Source organism: Seriola lalandi, unplaced genomic scaffold (genome assembly GCF_002814215.2).
Source record: "Seriola lalandi dorsalis isolate HSWRI2012SDOR001 ecotype SW California unplaced genomic scaffold, Sedor1 jcf7180002054464, whole genome shotgun sequence".
NCBI lineage: Eukaryota > Metazoa > Chordata > Actinopteri > Carangiformes > Carangidae > Seriola > Seriola lalandi.
The window spans coordinates 867930-885170 of record NW_019525017.1 but is presented as its reverse complement, the minus strand read 5'-3'; the positions used below and the strand labels follow the sequence as shown (position 1 = coordinate 885170).

The following is a 17241-nucleotide window of genomic DNA, read 5'->3' as shown; positions in this document are numbered from 1 at the left end:
GCCCCTTACACAAAAACATTTCGGGGCCTTAGGTTTCTGATGGTGACGCTCGTTCTATGGTAGTTTAGGAAGGAGAAAGATGGGGGGAAATGCTCTGGTCTGTTTAGTAAAGCCTGAGGTGACTTGGCGATCAACGACTCTTGTGTTCTTAGACCCTGTAACATTTTCCCAGGGAAGTATTAAACACAAGAATGGGTTGGACTGTGCATTTTTGTTTTTTGCCTTTTTTTTCCAAAAAAGACTCAAAGGCCCGAGTAATGAGAGGAAAATAGAGGAAACAGAATGAGAAGAAGTCACAAATGAGGAAAGTATCTGCATACACAAGAAAATTATGAGTATCACTTAATCTTTTAGGAATAGCCAATTAAGACATTCTGTTATAGCTACATGTTATGGAAACACTGTACTAACACTACTATAATGTAGTTTAGTGCAGGTATAAGGGCATTTTAAAGGGCTTTATGAGCTACAGCATTTATTACCTCTCCATTTAAGACATTTCATATTAGTGCAACTGTGCTTTACAATATTGTCATTCATGATCTGTTTACAGAAGCGTCCACAAGAGGAGTCATTAACAAATTTGATTCTGGAGCTAGCGGCTGGTTAGCTTAGCAGCTAGCCTGGCTCTGTCCAAAGCTAACAGAATCTATCTACAGGCACCTCTAATGCTCACTACATTTGATGTTATATCTCGTTTGTTTAATCTGTACAGTGACAAGATGTGGTTTTATGTGGTGGACTATTTCTTGGCCTATATCTGTTTTCAGGCTTTGTGCTGAGCCAACCAATTAGCTTAGCTTAGCTATATTCACCGTACAGCCATGAGAGTTGTATCAATCTTCTCATCTAACTGCCAGAAAGCAAATAATGTAAACCCATTTGTTAAATTTTATACCATTAGATTTTTTTCTGCAGTGTTCATTGACTGTGTGACTAAGTTTGACCATCAACTTACCCCAAACTATCAGCCATTATAAACATTTTTAATGCTCAAATTGTACTGTAAATCAAAAGTCTAATTTACAGTGAGCTTTCTGCCAAATTTGTAGATATAAAAACAATAAAACTCTATGCTTTGAATAGTGCAGTAAAGTAGGAGGGACCAAGTTGGGGATTAATCTGCAGCCTGAGTGATGATAAATGTTATAAACCTACTAATGAATCAACATTTCCAATTCAACACCGCCATTCAAATCAAACAGCCGCAGAATGAAAAATAAGGGCAGGGTAATTGACCGGAGCCTAAATTGGAGAGTTAGAGGGAGAGACTGAACAAATTTCCCCCAGTCACTTGCCAGCACTCTTTTCACGCCTCAAAACTCTCCCCTTCACTATATCTCCCAGCTAAACTGTAACTAATCACCTCTGCTGCCTATCTCCTGGCCTTGGCTTTAAGCTACAGCTATACTTTGAGCACAGCGAGGCTCCACTAACTTGAGGCTAGCAGGGAAACTGTGCCAAGGACACAGGTTTTTAAGACAATGGAAAAATTCTGCTGGCCCCAGTGCACTCGTTCTCTTTGCAGAACTTCAAAAGAGGGGGACCCACCCTCCATTAATATTTATTCCACACCTTAAAACTCAAGTCCAGAAATATTAAAAAAGATGTTTTTGTTCCTCTCATAAAGCAATGGTGCTTATGGGTGAGGTTCAGAGATCGTATACTAACCTGCTGGTTCCTCTGTGCTGCTCACCACAGCTGTGGGGTTGACCACTGGGATTTCTGAAACACACACAAGAAATACAAAAATTATTTCACTGGTTAAATGTAAATCCATACCTTTCAAGTACGGCCTAAGTGATTTGGCTGTGTTCCTGCCAAGAGTGCATGTGTGGTCAAAGAAATGAAGTGTGTCTGAATTCATTAAAAGTACTCAATTCAAAGACTGCTTATATTTGTGTATTAACATACCCACAACAAAATACAGAGGGTAAGCTTAGTATGGAGGAGAAGTAGGCCAATAAGAAAAAATACCGGGGTTGTCAGACGGTAGGTTTGGATTGTGACATGTCAAGTACGCACATGAAAACATATGGAGCATTGCAGACAGACATGCTAGATAAACACTGACAGAGTGACAGGGATACTTATTGGTGGTGAGAGGGAAGGCAGGCTCGAATAAATCATATGTTCCACGGACTAATGTGGTGGTTTCACTGTTTTTTTGGAGGAATACATTGAAAGATCCTGAGACGGTGTAAGTGTCAGACTGAGTAGATGCACCACAAACACGCGAGGCGTAAACAATCCAGTTTAGATAAGTTGATCCAGTCAAAGTTGGCACACTTGATACATCTGAGACAGAAGTTGATTCTTTTGAGGCCCACTGATTGAAATGGAAAGGTGGCTGCACTAGATTAGTCTCGTCCTCCCATAACAGATGCTAGGTTAACACTGCTGTGTAATCTCCATGCAAGCATGTATAGACAGATGGACAGATGGCAAGGGGGCAATTTTGGTTGGATCGTCTTAAGACAGATGCAGCCCTCCCTCGCTGTGCCCGCTGGCTACACTAAAAAGTGCCTCATGGAATTCCTCCAGGACTGCTCTTCTAATCGTATGCAACTTTCCAATACAAATGCTAATGCTAACAACAGGCCCTCTGCTTTTACCGTAAACAGAGTCACTGGAACGCCGGCTTAGCATCCACCCAGAGGATCTGCTTTTGATTGGATTTGGAGATTGAGGGTTTGAATCAAGCGAGTGGGAGTGTGTTGGCAGGAGGTGGGAGGGGTTCTTGGAAAGCTGTTTTGAGGCAAAAGCAGCAGTTGTCTCTCTGAAATTATGGACACCCCGCCAAGAAAAACAAACAAGGGCACGGAGCTTTGTGAAGGCAGGCGCAGCTGCTAGAAGCCAGTCTGAGTCCGTGTGCCCTCATGGCCACATCTTGTGAAGACAGACAGATGATGAAAGGATCATTCAGATGAGGGTTCCTGCCATCATACTAATTGGCTGCTTAATTGTCTTGTCTTCTGTCTTGGGGTCCAGGAGCCTCAGTAGGCAGTCGGTTCTGATGAGTTCATATTGACACACACACACAGTTGTCATTAACGCTAGTCGTAATGGATCCAAATGTGCGCATGTACTTAAAAGCACATACACAGTTTATCTTGTTCTCACTGGATGGTTCAGCAGCATTCAAATGAGTGGGGTCTGCCATCCGTGACCACAGTTGTTTTCTCCTTCTCGCACGTCCGCCATCTGCTCCGGAGCTGCATGTGAGAGAAACAACATGGCACCATGTGGCACAGTGTGGCAGAGCTCGGTGCGGCACTGGGCGGCACGGCACGGCTCGCTTTGGTGGAGGTTGAGTGTTGAGTTGAGTGTGTGCGCACATTGTGCTTGTACCGCCTGGCACACTGTGTGGTGGAAAGTTGCCCTCTATTACGCATGCCTGCATGTGCCGGGGCACTGGCAAATTTCATGACCCACACACGCGCACACACACACACACACACACACACACACACACACATGCTTGTCACAGGAAATTAAAAACCTGTGTAGTCGGCATGCAAACTACAGCAACTAGAGACTCGCATATCACACACTGTCGACAGCAAGTGGAACAGCTATAACCAAGTCTTGGGTTCTCTATCAGCTCTCCACTGACTTGCACCAAAAAACTAAATTGTGAATCTATATCAGTCCTCTGTTTATAAAAAAACAAAACAAAACAAAAAAACTTTTTAGTCACATCTCCACCTCGCTCTCACACATTTCTCTGTCCCTTTAACAAATGTCGCTGTTCAGTTTATCCCTACTTTACATCTGGGTCCTTGTTTGTGCACATTATGGGTGTTCTCGATGGAATTATTGCATTGCATGATAAAAAGACCAAGCTGTGGGGGGGGTTAAGTTATCAGTGTGATATGCATTAACTGGCAGGTGTGTGTGTGTGTGTGTGTGTGTGTGTGTGTGTGTGTGTGTGTGTGTCTGTTTGAGTCGCTCACTGATGCAGGGGGCCACAGGTGAGCGGCTCTGCTGGTAGCCCTTGGCGCAGCGGTTGCAGGTTATGCCGGTGACACCGTCCTTGCAGGGGCACTGGCCTGTGGTCTGGTTGCACGTCTTGCCTGCTGCGCCCACAGGGTGGCAGTCACAGGCTGGGGTGGGGGAGGTGGGGAAGAGAGAAAGCATATTCAATATATTAATTTATTAATCTTGATGACATACACAAGACAGCAGCTTATTGCCTGGATTTCACAGTTTTGGCAGGATAGCCAGGGAAAGCTTGTAATCTTCTGTTTTTTCCTGCAGACAACAGATCTGCACTAAGACTGAATGTTTGGCCCAGGACTTCAATCTCCCAGAGTGAGGCAGCTCTTTTTCTCTCTGCCTCTGTGCATGGGATTCCCTGAATATTGCAAAGCAGAAACACTGAGTATGTGTACGTGTTTGCGTGAAAGACTGATTCAGTGAGTGAAGGAAAGCAGAGGACAGCAGGGGCCAGGTAAAACAACAGAGAGATGGACAGGTGAATGGGGTGATGCATGTCATGCATCATAGTCAGGAGACCCAAGAAAAGCAAACTGTGCCGTCCTCTCTCCTCTCTGTTCGTTTCCGCTCTCCTAATGCCGTGTGCGCTCTGGTGCCTGCCTGGTGACACACGCTCTGCTGTTTCATCACTTCCCGAAAGTTCAGTCGATGCCCAGCAAATGCCAACAGCAACAAGCAACGCTCCGGTCACCTCGCTCTGGCAAAACTTTTATGAGTTTTTCTGGTTCTAGGCGATTTATTCAAGCCACCTTAAGCAACATGAGGCTTTTTTTTTTTTTTTTTTCTTCTTCAAGAGCTGTTAAATACGAGAGCTGGCGTGTTGGTATGAGACCCTCTGACAAAACTTTACAAGATGTTAGAGAGGATGAGAGGGAGAGGAGGAAAGCAACATATCGGAGAGTGAGAACTGAGGGAGAGGATGAGACGGGAAGAGAGAGAGAGTGAGAGACACAGCGCTTCAGTTTAGTCCAAACAGAGCCTCTGGTGTGCTCAACAGCATAAACAACAGTGAATCTAACCAAACTGTGGACACTCTGACGCTACTAGAAAACAGACATTTGTTCTTAAAGTAATAAACACATACTTAACATTTCACAGCAAGCCAGCCAGACAAACACATCAGTGACATAAAAACAAATGCAAGACTTTAAAAACTTCTTGAGCAGTCCTCAGGAGTGACTGGCTTTCACCTCGACATTCCCTGTCCAGAATACAACAAGTCAGAGTAACGTCAAGTATCCTTTCCTATCTACTATCTACCTACTGACATGCTGCCAATGATACAGAAAACAACTGTGAAATTTAAGGTGAACCTTCTGCCTTTTCCCCTTATTTTTAATCTAATTCTTTGGAAAGCAGGCACAGCCAAGTGCAAAATTACTAAAGCAAACTTTAAGTGACTCGACTGTAACACGATAGCTGTAATTGTCCAAGCTTATCAAGAAAAGACAAGAAAGGCCAAAATTACATTCAGGAGGGAAAAACCCTGTAACCCAACAGTTTGTTACAGGGTTTGCCAGAGAAAGGCAGCTGCTAACACGCCACAGTTTCTTCCCACCACTTGTCAGAACTGTGAATGTGTTTATTTGTGCTGGACATTTTTTAGCTGCTACAACAGAAAAAAGCCAGAGGACCCTACCACCTGTCGACTGGGCGAAGGGAGGGTTTAAACGCCAAGATCTGACCTAAGAGTGATCGTATGTGTCTGGCGGTGGGGTGGGGAGGGATTAACTGCCGCTAAGATCTTCAGAAACATGTTTGCCTTTTTCCGGCAAAGCCCCTCGGTCCACAGGTGTGGCTGCACTCTGTTTGAAGCTGGGCACAGAGATTTAAATCTGATGCTTTCACGTGTGAAATCCTCGCCATTTCAGTCACGCAGGCCCAACCAGGAAACTCAAGCTTTAAAGACGCTTGGTAAGAGTTTGTGACTGACTTAGAGGGAAGCCACATCTGCATATGGCAGGGTAAGCTGGATGCCAGAGGTCAAGTCAACAAAGGTCTCCGGACTGTCTGTTGCTCTGTGCCAACCATGTAACGTATATCCTCACCTCCACACCCCCACCCTCATTCATCAGCCAGAGCTAGACCTCCTGCCACAGTTCCCAGGTGCTACAGTGTCTATGGACCATTTGTGAATTTCTGGCATTCCTGGAGTTTGTGTCCTTAGGCGTGCTAATGAAACCCAGCTGATTAGAGCACTGACACACTGATACTAAACCCTGATCTATAGATTTGCTGTTGATAATGAAGTCATTGTTTTGACCTCAACCTGACTTCAACTGAAAAGCAAACAAGCTAGTTTTAACAAAATTAAATAATCCTACGCTGATTTGATTTTAGGGTTTAATTACTCTTGTCTGTGAGATGGTGTGTCCAGCGTCAAAGCACATCTGGGATAAACCCCCTGTTATTTGATCTGTCTGACACAAGTCTGGTGTTGGTGTTTCGTGCCTGTCAAGACATGTGGTACAGCGGGAGGAACGACAAGCCATTGTTTCCCGGCTGATCTCTGAACAGCACAGACGATCAACCGGATCCAGTCTATATGAACAAGATGTGAGTAATGGATGATGTTCTCACTTCTCTTCTAAACTGTCATAGGCTGTTAAGACCTCCGAGTTTACTGTCAATGACCATATTGTTCAGTAAACATCCAGCAAACACCAGATCTGAATGGGCTGTGAGGGGCAGGAGGGGGTGGGGGGTGGTTGTTTTATGTGCAAGGGCTCGGGCCAGTTAAGAAGCAGTAAAAACGTCCTCAGATGTTGATGACTTTTCAAGCCTGTGCGACTGCAGACGTGACAGGCACCGTGTTGGGATTTGTAGTCCTTTGACAGGCGTTTGCTTAGTTTAACTGATTCATGTTCTTTGTGTGTGCGTGTGTGCGCGCGCGTGTGTGTGTGTATGGTCTAAGTACTTGCAAGGACTGCTCTTTGTCTGCAGTTGTTTGGCAGCTGCCACATTTGGAGAAGAGGGTGTTATTTGTACTGTTAGTTGGAAATATGCTTTTTTAACACTCAGTTCTGTTCTGCTGGCTGGTTCATTGTGAAAATAAATGTAAGTGTTAAAATGTGCACATTTTACTGGATGAGTTCATTTAGCATTATTTCAGCATTTGAATTAATAATGCTTTGTTGAAGGACTGATAACTGACAAAAAAAGCAGCTCCACACTGTTAATCTCAGAGTTAAATCTTGATTGTGTGCCTTTACTCGGCCAAGTTCAAGGGTCCTGGCTAAATTTGATACTAATGATACAAAAGTAGTGTAGCATCAGATTTTCATGCTGCTACAGGCAAAGTACGCTATTATTCGCCTAAAATTACCTTAGTAAATTAGTTTGCAGTGTATTCTGACAGCAAATATCCTCTCTGCTGCAAAAATGACAATATTTGAGACATGAAGTCAATATGGTTTATATTGGCTGGCGTTGCTTCACGTAGGCTATGGCCTCATTATTAATGCCTTTTATCAATGTTCCTTGTGGTCAATGGATACCAGCAGTACGACTTGGACTCACATAAAAACCTTGTATTTTTGAAGACCTCATACACTGCAGCCAGGCCAATGACTGCCATGTTTCTTTAATTTTGCTGACTGTTTTAATACTTGTGACATTGTAAAGAGCTTGTGGAGAGGCTGGTGCTGCAGAACTGGAGCGCTGCAGATTCACTTTGAATTTGGGACTTAACAAGGAAGACAGAGTGTGTTTGGCGTACGTGGGAAGTTAAGTGGTGGAGGGGATGGAGGCAGGAGTGAGGTGGTTTCTCGTCTTCGTATACTCCTCAGATTGTGGACTGACACCCATCTAGAGCAGGTTTAATTAGAAACAGACATGGCCCATTCATCCTCTCAGAGCTGCACTTCGCCCCCCCTCAGCCCTCCCCACTCCTGTCTCGGCTTTAGAAAACACCTGTATTTTATTGTTGTAACTCCATTTCAGAGGTGACACTCAGCCCCCTTCAGCCACCTCTGACCTTTATCTTCACCCTGACACATGGAGGCTAAACATGGGGAGGAGCAAAAAAAATATCATGCCAGAAAATAAAATCAGGGAAGCCACAGTAAGAGAAAAAGACAAAATCAAAGGTTTTAAAAGTAGTGAGTCATGGTGAGAGAAGGCAGAAGTCGGCAAGGAAGAGATGGTGGTTATAAATGAATCATGGGAAATGGAGATGAAAAAAGAGAGCGAGGGCTGAGGCAAGGGAAAATGACGGCTTCTAGAAGGCTGTGAAATTGCTCTGATCAATCATGGAGCGAGCTGCTCAGCAGAGGCTTTTTGGACGTTAACTTTCATTTCCGTCACATCTGGGGCCTTTGTGAGGGAGGGTGATAAACTGTTTACCACCTGATCACGAGGCTTTGATAAGGACAGATTGTCGTGTCAGGAAGCTGGCGCGTGTGTCAACGCGCTGCGTGTCCAGGTATTGCAGGAAATGGAAGATGAGGGAACAATTTGCACAGAGGGACACACACATTTCAGCGCTGATCTCCTGTCAGGATCGAGGCGGATCTCTTTCTGTCAGTGTTTCAGTGCAGCAACAGGTCAAATGACTTAAGTTTTAAGGTATGTGACCAAGTCACAGTGGAGTTTTTGCCATTATATGATGAATGGCTCCACATCTCAGCACAACTAACATGGGCAACCGCGGCCTGATATCATGCCATTTCAAACCTCGTGGTGTTGGGTTACAGCTTTGGGTCGGCTGCAGAAGGAAAACTGAGAGGAAGCCAGTGGGAGATTCTCGCCATGAAATTTCAGGCAAAAAGATCTTCATGGCTATGAGTGTTGGCAGGTCTCACCAATGCCGCTTTTTCAGTGTTCTGGAAGTGATTCTTTACCTACATCAGGATCAACAGGATGAAAAACACTCCCTCTCTGCGATTGATTTGAATATTTTCCTCAGCAACAAGCACAGGAAACTGGTGTTATTTTTGAGTCCGGCGAGAGGAGTGAAATGCTTCCAGCATAATACCAGGCTGAAAAATATTCACTGCAAATGTGAAATAATAAAGGGGTCAAATGCATTTTTCCATGAGAAATGCCTCGGTCATGTGATAATATGATGTGGTGTGTGTGGTATGGGGAAACATTTGGTGGAGTGGCCAGAAAAGTTTCAGGCGTAGTATCAATTTGTTTCTCTCTGCTATGGTATGGCAAGTCAGACATGCTGATTCTTTTTATTGAAAGTTACCATGACCGCGTATGTTTCCGATCGTAACTTGTTACTCCCTTTACACTTTCTCAGAAATGACATGATTACACAAGTATTAGCAGGGTTAGAACATCTCAATCTGCTTTTGTTTGAACATTTTGTAAACATTTAGCACAGCCTATTGCCACATGAAAAGTCAAACTGAGCTTAAAGTAATAATCTGTGACATTTTCATATAAATAAATGTTCATTTTGCTACTCTATTACTGATTGATGTGACACAAAAGTGATCCTTGTTCATGAACCCTTTTGCATTAGTTAGTGTAAACACAGAGAGGTTAGTAATTCTTTCCCAGAAAAATACTTGTTTCATGTTTCTGACAGCAGAAGAAGAACTGGGTAGTTGGTACTTTATGAACAGTCATCGCCGACGAAGAAACAAGCGCCACCTAGAGACACTCGAACTTTATCGATGGGAAATCCAAGGAAAAACAGATCAGAGTTTCTGCCTGATTGCAAAGAATCTCACAAATGTTGCTTTGATAAAACTCACGGCATAAACACTCAATTGTGTGACTTCTTGTTTTGACTCTTACCTTTGCAGGCTCGGCGATGAGTGATGGGTCTGGCCATGTCTCTGTAAAAGCCCTCCTTACAGTAGTGGCAGTGGCGTCCGGCAGTGTTGTGGCGGCAGTTCATGCAGACGCCTCCGCTCTTCCTCCCTGACAGCTTGTACAACTCCATGTTGAATCGACAGCGGCGCGCATGAAGGTTACAGTTGCACGCTGCAGAGGGAAGAGGAGAGTAAGCAAAGGTGAGTACAGGACAAATGCACAAGTGTACAATATATTGTATATTGAGTTTAAATGCATGTTGGCCTAGATGAAATGTTCACAAAGGAGTATGCGTTGCACTAAAACATATGCTTATTACCACGTAGAGAGCTGGGAGAGATTTTCCAGTAAAGCAGGATTAGTTTATAATCTACACTGCGGCTGTGTGCTTGGCTGCTATTCCAGAACTCATCAATCAAAAGTGATATTTACAGAGCTCATTTTCTCCATTTCATAATTAATGAATTCAGCTCCTCTCAGCCCATTAGTTATTAATCATGGGAAAGAGAGACATTAATTTCATGAATCACTGATGAGTAAAGACTCCGAAGATCTATTAAAAGCGAGACTGATTCAGATAAAGGAGTGGGCTCGAGCTGGCTGTCTTCTAAATGAGGCGAGCAAGAATATATGGGACATGTGAAGTGAGGTTATATCTCTTCACAGTTTCTCTAAGTTCCACTTGAAATCCAACTGGTTCCTTCATGTCTCTTTGGCTCACAAGCCTTTCCTTTGACTCCTCCATATAAGACCACATCCACCAGCCCTGACATTATTGATAAACTCTGTTCACTCTCTACATGTGGGGTTTACATTTGAGAAGTATAATGAGAAAGCTGCCCTTCTTGTTTGTGTAACAGAGTTTGATCCAGACCCTTGTGTGGTTAAATCAGATTCAGACCTGGGACCTGAAGACTTGGCCGTGGCTTCAATGACGACTGTAGCAGAGCTTAGCTTAGTTCAAAGTAATCCGCAGATAAATTAGAAAGGGGTAAACAATAGCAGAGCTGTTTGACCAAAAATGTCAACAGTTATGGCAAAGGAAGATTATTAGGGGATCACAACAGAAGGTGATATTAATTAACTTTAATCCGATGGGAGTGTGTTTGAGAAAATAGATTTCACTAGCACTAGATGTTTAGAATAGAATAAGACACAACAAAGGGGAATAAGTAAAGACAGACTGGCTGAGGAACTTTTATGTGTGTCTTTGTGTGCAACATAGAGTGTAGGGAGTTACAGAGTATCAGAATAAAAGAGGCCTAAAACTGACAATGTTGATTGAGATATTTTAAATGCTACATGCACGTTGTGCATACTCTGTCTTCTGTCCTTTCTCATAGTCACAGAGAGTGAAAGTGATGCAATCAAACTAATAGTGACGAGCAACTTATCGGCTTTATTTTGTATTTTGTTAGATGAATTCATTACGGGTTCAACATTTTCTTGCTGAGTTGGATGAGAAGATTGATACGTGTTGATATCTGTATACTAAATATGAAGCTACGGGCAGCGATGTCCACATGTTTCCAGTCTTTATGCTGAGCTGAGTTGACTGGCTGCTGGCTGTCCCTTCATATTCACTGTACAAACACAAAGTGGTATCAATCATCTCATCAAACTCTTGGCAAGAAAGCAAATAAGCAAATGAATCAGCAATACAACATTACAACATTACAACATTAGACTACAGTATCTACTTAGTCAGGGCATGAACATCTTTTAATTGGGCAGTTTCTAAGTATTTTAGTTTTGAAGAGCCTTTTTTATGAAAGATTAACTATCAGATGCTGCAGACAAGCAAATATATTTTCTAGTAATATTTGAAAACTCGTCTGTAGCTGACGCATGCCTGGAGCGCTGTTGAGTGTTCTGCAGTTACATGAAGCTCAATGATCTGTACGGTCTTAAATGAGCTTTTTGCAGTTGATCAAGAATGACTGTTAATGGCACCGTGGTCGGCTCCGTCACAGGAGGAGAGTCACTTGAATACATACGTCAAGTCAATAAGTTCTATGCGAGCTGTGAGCGATACGCAACCTCCGTCCACACTGAAAGGGAAGCCTGGCACCAGGTTGGGAAAGAGGCCCGCTTTTCCCTGGTCGCAGACCCTGGAAAAAGGGGGGAGCACATTCCCAGACTGTTTCCCAATTCCTTCTGGTTATTATGCAGCCCAATTTGTATGGAATTCGGCTGTTAATGAAATACTGTTTTATGTATGAATACATAAGAGACAATGCTGGATCTTTTGGTGTGTTCTCATGAACTGGTGAGCCTTAGACGAGGATTGACCTTTGACCCTAGAGAATTGTTCAAAGAGGATATGTAGGCAGTGTCAAGGGCATGGCAATGTAGGATACTGAGGGACGCCTGCAAACAGTGAGTTAAAAGCCTTTTATCTTGACTGTGGTCTTGTGCTCTATCCCTGCTTTAACTGAAAACAACACTAAATTGAGGACATATTGACTGAGTAATTGGTTCATCCTCTGTGTGCACGTATGTGTGTGTTTTTGTGTTTGTACCTAGTGTGTAGCTGCATATGAACAACTATATGGGGGGCTTGCAGGTGGGGGACTGTGATTATGATCAAGCGTCTCAAACACACACACAGCTGTGAGCACTTGTGTCCATTAACACATTGTAGCAGAACATGAAAGCGATGGATCACATTTTCTCCTCGGCTGAAGTAGCGGCGGCCCTCTTACGGCATCCTCTCGATTTACTGCTATGCAACAAGATCAGCCAACAAAGTCTGAGGTGAGGGAGGATCTGCTCAAGTGTGGAGAATGTAAAGGAAGGTGCAGAGTTTAACCTTTAAATGATTTAACATGTGTAGCTGGGATGACTGGGAATGACTTTAACGACAGCCAGACTTTTCGTGACAGACAAAGTGGGAGAAAGAGTGTCTGCAGGAGAGACGAGAGCAAGAGATTCAGTGAAGATGTGTGAGCTCAGGTTAATGAATGAGAACAATTAATAAGCAAAAAGTGCTGATGGCCTCAAGTGAGTGAGTGTATGTGTACCTTTTTGTGTGTGTGTGTGTGTGTGTGTGTGTGTGTGTGTGTGTGTGTGTGTTTTCTATGGTCTACATGCTGCATGCAGTTAACTTCAGCTCAGAGCTGCAGCTGCCAAAGGATCCTGGAATGTTTATGGGTTTGTTTTGAAGTGCTTGTATATACACACACACACACACACACACACACACACACACACACACACCCCCAACCTGCCACCCCCACCACCGCTGCACCCCCCCCACCCAAATTAGGCTCAGCGGGGATAACTGAACACTGTTGAAGGCCATTTTTCAATTCATTAACACATCAAAGCCTCCGCAAAAACACTCACTAATTCTTATCTGTTGCAGGAGAAAACAGACATTTTGGCGCGGAGAGGAGTTCTGTGGGTGGTGGAAAGTCAGCAGAGAAACTGTGATCATTGAGTGAATGCGGTTCCTTTATGGGTCAGTGTCCAATTCAAGGATGCGTAAAGCTTGGTTCCTCATGTTGTCGTGGAAATCGCACAACAAACACAAGCTACAGGCTTGGCAAATACAGAGATGCTGAGACAAAAATAAAGGAGGGGATGGAGGGAGAGGAGCAAGAAACCCCTTGGAAAATGTTAGAGTAGAGAATTGTTTCACCACTTTGTCATCAAAATGACCAGCACCAAATGCAAATGTTGGCGAAATGAACTGCTACAGTAAGTGTTTTTGCTTTCACCCATAGTTTGTGATCGAGGTGGGACGTTGTTCTTTTAGAAACAGAAAAAATTGGGGGAATAATTCATGTAAGGTAGATCGACAGAAGAACACCACACTGTTCTAGTTCAGCTTTCATAACAGGTGCCTCAACAAGTAAATGTGCTCTGAACAAGCTCACAGACTGTTCTGTCAAGCGTGCTATGACAAATTGGCCCGTAAAGGCTGCGCTCAACAAATAAAATGCAAGGGTGTTTGTGGAGTGCACCGCCTCTCTGTTCCCCTCCATATGTCAGGGATAAATCTAACCTCATTTTTCCTTCAGCTCGACCAAAGCCAAGCCGGTAAGCACAGCCAATTGATTTTGGATGCCTGTGCAAAACCCAAATCCCATGGCTAAAATTGGTCCTTGAAAATTGGAGGACTGCTCTCCCACCACCACCTTTCCCCTCTTGGCCCAGGCCGCGGTCCAGACCTGCTGCAGGCCCCCTTGGGTGCCCTCTCTGCCTGGCCAAACAGGCTCAGCTATATGGGCTCCTGCCATCATGTGTGTACGTGTATGGTGTGTGTCTGTGTGTGTGTTTGGGCTGAGTTCCGCCTGGCTGCTCCAGCCACCTGCTCAGGGCACCGGGGGAACACCCGGTTAATTAGCTCCTCATTAGAGCCAAGGCAGTGTACAGTGTGGATAAACACACACATGCTCTCACACATTTATGCACCCACACACACCAGAGACGGCTGCTTCAAGAGGCAGTAACCGCTCACAAAACGATAAGGATCAAGTGGCAGAAAGATCTGAAAAAGAAGTTCAGCAGAACTGAGACATAAACAGATGTAAAGGCTGCTGGGTCTGTACACTGTAATGAGCTGTGGACAACAAGCTGAGACAAAGATTTAAGAACTCCAAGCTGAGAACTAACAGGAAACTACAACTCCTGCAGCCCTGCTGTGTGCATTACATGGGCCGTGCTATGCTCCAACATCTTTGTAACCAAGCCACTTTAGCCTCACTTGCTCTTTCCTTCTCTTCCACACAGACATATCTTTCACTTTTAGCTTCGACACCATGTCCCAACCCTCCCCTCCCTCCACTGGTTTCTGCGGTTAGCCTCACGCCGTGGGCTTAAGAGGCAGCTCTTGGGAGCCCTTTTGAACTGAGAGTCCCCTTAATTCCTCTCCCACCCCTCCCCTAAGCCTCTTTCTCTCTTCCTCTCTCCTTTTACTTTCAGGAATCCCTATCTCAAATACTCTCACTGGTTGCCTCTCCCTCTTTTTGCTTGTCTCCTTCCCCATCCCCTTTCTCTTGTCCATCTTTTCCTCCATCTCTCCTTCTCTCTCTGGATGGCATCAGGCAGGGAAAGATTTTAACGAGATTAGGCTGGAGGGTTGCCAGGTTGGGGGGCCTGGTGTCAGTGGAGAGTTGAGTCCTTAGCTCTGTTCCCCCTCTCTCTCTGGTCCACTTCACTTCCCCACATCTAAACATTGTTATCTCTGTCCCGCCTTTGCCTTTACTCTCTGTCTGTCTCGGTTGTTCTTTTTCTTTTTCCACAATATTGTGCAGTCCTGAGCACGGAGACAGAAGCAGACGACTGCTGTGCAATCAAATTATCATGGAGAATCAGTAAAAACATAAAAGCAGATTTACTTTTGCCATGACTCTTGGCAGGCACAACCATGAGGTCCACTCTGGGAGATACGTGTGATGCCTGGGCTCGTTTAGAAATAGAAAGTGACAGATGGAACAAATTCAGCACTGTGGCCTCTGATGGCAGGAGAAATGGTGAAGAGGGTGGGGGGTGATGCTAAAGTGTGATCAGGTTGTGATGCAGGCTTGTATGTGAATGCACAGAAAGCCAGAGTCCTGGATTCATGATGGGTTACCCAGAATTAAGCAGTGAAATTCATGTATATTTAAGGGATGTCAGCTTTCATCCAAACAAATGGTTTGATGACTATGAAAATTATGAATCTTATGCTTTGCCCCTTCAGTCAGGTCTCAATGAACACATATTGGAGATTTTTTTTTTTTAAGAATTGGAAAAATTGATGCAGTAGAAGCCAAAAATACCCAGACTCCAGAATTTCAAATCCTACAATTCCCAAAATGATACTTAATAATGTATTTTGCTGGGCACTTCCTGTCTGGAAAGTGCCCTTTTCTGTTTTCCGTTTCTGCTAAAAAATTGAAGTCACCAAACCCCCTTCGATTTTACCCAGATGACACCATCAAGGTCTTTTTCTTCAGACCTTTAGAAGCTCCCCTCATAGCCACAAAATACATTATATAACTGTTTGCACAAGCTGAGCAGTACTCTTTGTGATTTGTCACCCACCCACCCTGTTGATCAGCCTCATCAACCAAAGATGAACTTGTAGACAAACATTAAAAACAAACAGCCACTGAACACTGACCAGGACAATACTTACGTTTGTACGTGATGGTGCTGCTGTATAAGTAAGATTATTCTTATATCTTTAACCCCTTCAATAGCTGAACATTTGAGGCCAGATGCTCCCAGTAGAGCTGGTCCATAAGGATGAGATCCTGGAGTGAAGGATAGACTCCATATTTACACATTTGTTTAGATTACTCACACCAGCGCTGTCTCTCTCCACAGACAATATCCATTCCATATGCATGAATGTCAGTAGAGACAAATATGATTTCAAACACTGACAGCGACTTATCAGTTCAACGGCCTGTGTTGGCCACAGACAGACATAATCACAGTCAAAGGGAGCCCAGTGATTGTCATACTCTCATCTTTAACAAATATATTTTCTCTTGACAGCCTCTGAATCTTGCTGCCACCATCAACGCCATGTGGCAGCCAAAAACCACATATTTTCTCAGGCAACAGACCACAGAAGCCTGCAACAGCAAAAAAAAAAAAGAAAAAGAGTCAAACTTTTACCAAGACACAGCGAATTCAATGAGAGAAGAAAAACGACATATTTCAGCAAAAAGAGAAAAATATATGAAATAAAAGAAGTAGTAGAAGAAAGAAAACGTCCAGGCAGAGAGTTAATCTTGTTACACAAGGATAGAGAGGAAGTGAGCGCCGGCGGTGACGGGCACCTCGGGAGGTGATTGCTACCATCTGTGTGAGAGAGCCGATGGGGGCCTGGGAGAGCAGGGTGGGCACGCTACACACTAGAGCTCCACCAGTTTGTTTTGGCACCGGGATGAAACACCACATCGCACTACTAGATTACATGTGGCTCTCACACACACGCACGAACGCAAGGAGATGCATATGCACACACGCACATGGCCTCAGGCAGCCGCAGAGCATGTCCCAAGGTTTTAACCCAGCTGACATTAATGCTGTTATTTGACACTTTGCTGTCCTTAACATTTGCTTCAGCATGTCCCCTGCTTGCCAGTGAGCCTTCATGAGTGGCTTCACAGAATGAGAAATGCATCAATCCCTTGTGGGTTGGCCAAGGACCAAAGTTGCAATACTGACAGAGGGAATAAAAGCAAACTGACCAAACCCTCTCGTCTCAGCCAGATAAAGGAAGTTACTTTTGCTCTAAGCCCTAAAAACACAACAGCACACAGCACCAAAACGAAACTCACACACCTCGTGTTTGTCCGGCCGCGTTGTGCCGCAGCCCCATCATCTCACGCTAACCACCCCAGAGGCATCATTTCATAGGGCTGTTGATTTTAGAACAACATTCCTCGGCTGTGTAATTATTTGAAAGCACAGGAGGTTTCTTTTTCAAAATCACTTTCTTTCGCTTAGCAACCCCCCCCCCCCCCCCCC

The 17241-nt window shown here is 44.2% G+C and overlaps 1 protein-coding gene across 2 annotated transcripts in view; it reads right to left on the bottom strand.

Annotated features, from left to right (window-relative positions):
- Positions 1-17241, bottom strand: part of ntn2 (netrin 2) — a 44191-nt gene that overhangs the window by 7039 nt on the left and 19911 nt on the right. For both annotated transcript variants that reach the window (XM_023411343.2, XM_023411342.2), the window contains exons 3-5: positions 9751-9939; positions 3957-4106; positions 1672-1725 (exon numbers count right to left, since the gene is read on the bottom strand). In XM_023411343.2, coding sequence (XP_023267111.1) covers positions 1672-1725; positions 3957-4106; positions 9751-9939 — 393 coding nt within the window. The remainder of the gene's footprint in view (positions 1-1671; positions 1726-3956; positions 4107-9750; positions 9940-17241) is intronic.